General features: G+C 51.3%; 1 protein-coding gene across 1 annotated transcript, besides 1 other annotated feature; it reads right to left on the bottom strand.

Annotated features, from left to right (window-relative positions):
• Positions 1–736: 736 nt before the first annotated feature.
• Positions 737–1,224: a sequence feature (possible transcribed region).
• Positions 1,225–3,020: 1,796 nt separating this feature from the next.
• CYME_CMM247C (hypothetical protein, conserved) lies at positions 3,021–4,295 on the bottom strand (the record flags this gene model as incomplete). Its single annotated transcript, XM_005537063.1, has 1 exon — positions 3,021–4,295. One exon carries the CDS (start codon positions 4,293–4,295, stop codon positions 3,021–3,023), a length of 1,275 nt encoding a protein of 424 aa, XP_005537120.1.
• Positions 4,296–5,046: the final 751 nt, after the last annotated feature.

Below are 5,046 nucleotides of genomic sequence, written 5' to 3'. Positions count from 1 at the left end.
AAAACGCTCGCCGGCCTCGTTGTTCAGAGCGCCATTTCTCTGGCTGCAACTCGGACGAAATCCTAATACGAAAACAATAGCAACGCTCTCAGAGTATCTTTCGCGATATCGGATAAAAGCACCACAACCCTTGTAGAAACGAGTGCAGTCCACGCCTGCACAGGTACAGTCACAAGCACCGGCACCAGCCTGCAAACACGTCAACGCGACCGTCAGCGGCAGACGGAGCTGGTGCACCGCACGATAAGCTGTGCAGCAAAATCGTCGCCGCGATGTCGATTCAGATGCGTTCTGCAAAGCGACCGTATGGCGCATGAGCCGCGGAGATGCCATACATGTGTCCAGTAAAAGGGTATTCTGATCCATGTCCTCTATTCCTGGATTTCTCATTGTTTTCCGAACTTTTGCAAATGTATAGACTGCACATTCGACATGTAGCAGTACTGGTCTTCCTAGGATCCATGCGTAGTTCTAGGATTCTCGGTTGTATCTTCCTGGTCGCTCTTCTGACTCTCGCAGAAGGGCATTCATTCTTCCACTCTCGTAAAAAGCATTCGCGACGCCCTCGAGAAAAGCTTAGCAAAATAAGCTGTACCATACTTCATCCCACAATCAGAAGCCTCAACCCTTCTCAGCTCCGTACTCGTAGCGTGCTCAAAGCACGCGTTCTTCCAATTTTCGATCTATCAGTCGCGAAGCAACTCGTGGCGCTGTGATTCGCTCTAGTCGTTTGACGACGGCAAAAAGTCGACTTCGCCTCCCGCCAAGTCCTTCACAAGCTCACGGCGAAAGTTCACTAACCATGTCACGTCGAGTCATCGATTCTATTCGAACCACAAACGTACCTCTCTTTGTTGCCAACGACCACGCGGCATTCCTCAGCAGCATGACACTTCTGGCGTCGTACGCTCCCGAAGCCTTCTATCGCTTCTGTTTTCGAGGGAGAAGGGTCTGGGCTCGGCCCTGAGCCATCGCCACGATAGCAACCCGTAGAGGGAGTCACAGCTTTGCATGAAGAGAGCGCAGACGGGTCGGAATTTTACGGTTTGATCTCCCGTCTGGATTCTCCTTCCGTTGCTTGGTTCACCACGGACAGCATCGCGTGCCCAGAGTCCGACATCCCATGGAACAGCTTGCGCTTGCTTGCGCTTGCTTGCGCTTGCTTGCGCTCGCTTGCGCTCGCTTTTGCAGTGGACAGCGTACGCAACGAGGCATCGCGCCGAAGAAGCCCGTGATCGTCGGGTGCGGCATCGAGCGCGGAGACTGAGAACGGCATCTACGGAAACCTCTTACACTCGTAAAGGGCATGTAGCGCGCGTTCAAGTCAGCGTTCATGGTCCGCATGGCGGCCGCCGGCCATGGCGACGTGGATGATATGTTAGAACGCATGTCGACAGCGGAGTGCATCTGTTTCGAATGACGCGCCGAGACTGTACGTACAGAAGATGAGAATGGCAAGCGAAGCGTTCATCGGAACTACAGTCTGTGCAGGAAAGGCGTGGACAACGGGCAGAAGCGACGAAATCTTGACTTGTACGGGGACGTCCATATCCTTCGACTGCCGAGAGCGCAGCTGGAGCGACATGAGAGACGGGCGCATCTAAACTCGGAGGTGGGAGAGCAAAAGGAAGCAGCTGCATAAATATCCCGCAAAGGTTGGCGTTGATGACAATATGAAGGGAATCAAAAGTCAGCGTGCACTTGCTCAACAGGCGACCTCTTACAGTTTATTCTGAAATGGGTGTGAAACATCGTGTTCCTAATTGAGTCTATCCATCGGGCTCCCTGGCGTGCTCAGATAAAATATGGTCAGGGCGAGCCATCTCGATAGTTGCGTGCAAGTTGATCAATGGTGAGCGGAGTCCCTCGCCATGCCATATGATGCATTCGCCCTGTCAGAAGGTGTACCTTGCCGCCGTAAAACTGTCAAAAACTAGAGAAGATGCCTCTACAGAGGTCTACACAGCAGACCCTTTGTTGATTCCCTCTGAAGGGCAAATTCAACATTCTTCCGTCAGGCAACCAATTGCGGCATTGGTTTCAGAAAGAGAAGTTCGGGTCCGACCGAAACCTCTGGTCAGGCTGAAAGCTAAACGCAAGTTCGATGAGTCGCTCTCGTTCCATGCCGTCAAGCACCACGTGGTCGGGAAGCGTGCAGCTGAGCTCCTTCCGCACTTCAAGTGCTAGCCAGTAGGAACTGCATGTTCGCCAGTTTGAGCGTGAACGCTTCCACCCTCGTCTTCAATTATAAGCGTTTCGCTCGCAGACCTGCTCGCACCTGGCATTTTACCCGTTGCGTCCCAATGGCATTTCTTAGGCTTTTCCAGTAGATCTCATGAAGAGCGATAGTGGAGTCCGCAAACAACTACGTGATCAAGCTCGATCGTGCTCACGAAATCCGTGGGAAGATTCACGTCCAAAAGAACGTGCTTCGTAAGGAATTGGCTTAGCAGAGAGCACGTGCAAACGCAATGGTGCGCAACTTCTCGGAATGAAAACACCCGTAGCCGTTATCCGCCTCCTCTGAGAGTTCGCAGCACTGGATCAGAAACTAATAAGAAACTGACGTTGTCCGCGAAAGCATTCTCCTGAAAGCAGATCGTAACGAGGTCGTGTCTCAAGAGAAACTTCCTTGGGTTTCTGTTTCCATCCGCCAGATCTGTTTGCGAGACGAACTCGGCTGCCTCCATACCAGAAGAAACGGCAGCGCCAAATGCACGAACACGTCCTCGGTTCATCGCTCGCCTTGACTCATCTCCATTTCTGGAAACACTTTCCACATAATACGAACCCGGTGTAACACGCGCTACGTATTGGTGCATTTTGGTAGAAGCGGGCGGCAACGGTTTTCCGCATAAACTTTCCCAGAAAAATCGGTGCAGATTTTCAAGCAGGAACTGATGCATGTCGCAATCGGAGGAACTATGTGCGATCTGGATTATGCAGTCTCTGCTAGGAAAAGGATATAACATGCGTTGTGTCCTCTAGGATATTCCAGGCAGTCTGTAAAGCCGAGGAGACTACTGAACGCCTGTCCACCGGGCCCATTGAATCCAGTGAACACCGCCTATATATGTATTCGCGAATCGCAGCAAAAACGATATCGTCGTGAAGACAATCGCAGGAGCGCCAGCTAAAAGCGGCTCCAGCATACGAGCCTCCACAGCGCTCACGGCCTGGTATCTGAGGTTGCTCGAGAGTCCCATAAAAGCCCCCCAAGATATCGAATTGGCCAAGACAGGGGCAAGCTTCACCGAGCTCGATGCTGATTGAGGACCGAGACACCTTCGCGAGTACACGAGCAGTTTCGTAAGTGAGTGACCAACAACGGACGCACAGAATCCTACAGCACCAAACTGCAATCCTTTGAGAAGCAAACAAGCCGAACGTTGACCAAGGGTATACTGCATGCCCGGTTGCAGAGCAAACTTGGGTAGCCGCTCTAGATGCCCAAGCAACGAAGTGAAAGCAGAGTTTGTCGCGGGCATTCGATATGCATTCATCGTTGGTGAGAGCAACCAGACAAGGGAAAAGTCACCTACAAGTTCAAGCATGATATCCGATAGGTAGAAGTCAAACTCGGACCAAAAATTCCGGCCCCGCTGTTTAACCTCCGCTGCACTTTTGGAAAAGAAGCCGATGACTAGCTCCACCGCCATGACCGACATAAAACGAGGATTTGCAACAAGACGACTTCGAAGACCAGGCCACCTACTGGCCAGCGCACCGATTAGAGGGATTTTCTCGATAATGAGGAGGCGTTTCAGATCCTTCACAGCGAGACTGCCCTCACCGACTTTGCGCTGGAACTCCTCAGGAAGGGAAGAAACTCCGCGTTCCTCTCTCCTTAGCAAAGCTTCAATTTCAGGGTCGAGGGCCCTGTCCTCTTCATTATCGTCATTATCACCACCGTACTTCCTCGAACGTGTCCCATCGCCCGAACCGCCGCCGGGTGCCACTGCGCCGTACTCGTAGCTTGGGCTAACTTGGAACCTGGGCTGTTTAGCGTCCGCTCGTACACGACGTCTTCCTTCGACGAGGTGGTAAAATAGCTCGTTCCTAACTGGATGCGCAGATCCATCCTCCGCCAGTTGAAGTCCATTGAGCGTAATGGGCCTTCGATCCAGGCAGCTTGCTCGTGTCCTCTGCAAAGCACGCAGTTCGACACCACTCGTGTGGCTGCGTTTCGTCGGAGTCGAAAAAGTAGCGATCTTTCTGCAGCTTAAACGTAAACTAGCTTCGGGCCAACGAATCAGGAAGCATGGTAGATCCACCTTCGATGAACGTTTCAGCATTTTGCTACGCCGGCGAGGGATCGACACACAAAAAATACAAACCGTGGCCACTGAACAACACCGGATCTGTTGTCCAAAACGTATTCAGTTCGAATGGAGCATTGTACTGTTCGCTGCGCTCCTGCCTTTCGATTTTTATTCCGAATTTCTGTGCCGCGTCGGCATTCGACGCCCAGCAACAAAAGCTTACAGGCTCATACTTAGTTTTAGGAGTCTTCTTAGAGTTTGCAGAGAGATTCCGTCGACTCTTCGATGCCGGGATTCGTCACTTCATCTGAAACAAAATTATTCGCGACGCCTTTGAGCAAATGCTCAAAAATACCCGTTATCACAATCCATTCCATTCGGACAGGCCTTCAGTCTTCTCCCGTCCTTCCATGTAACATGTTCAAATCCTGCGTACTTCAATTTTTCCATCTTTCCGTTTCAAGGCAATGCTTGGGCACAGCAATGCACGCCGCTGGATTCACAGAGAAAGAAATTTGACGTCGTCCATTGACGATTTCTACATACGCTTAATCCAAAAGCTCAATGACTTTCTCACGTCTAACAATCGATCTAGTTCGAAATAAAACCCCCCTTTCTCCGTCAATGTCGACGACATGGTATTCGGCTCCAGCATGATTCCTTTCATGGCATATGTTACCAGAATCTCCAGGCTCCTTTGTCCGCATTGAAAACGTCCTAGTTTCTGGCCAGAATCATCACAGCAATCGCTTCATGTACAAATTCCGTCATCACTTTGCGCAAA

The sequence above is a fragment of the Cyanidioschyzon merolae genome, chromosome 13, assembly GCF_000091205.1.
Source record: "Cyanidioschyzon merolae strain 10D DNA, chromosome 13, complete genome".
NCBI lineage: Eukaryota > Rhodophyta > Bangiophyceae > Cyanidiales > Cyanidiaceae > Cyanidioschyzon > Cyanidioschyzon merolae.
This window is presented reverse-complemented; position numbering and strand designations above follow the sequence as displayed.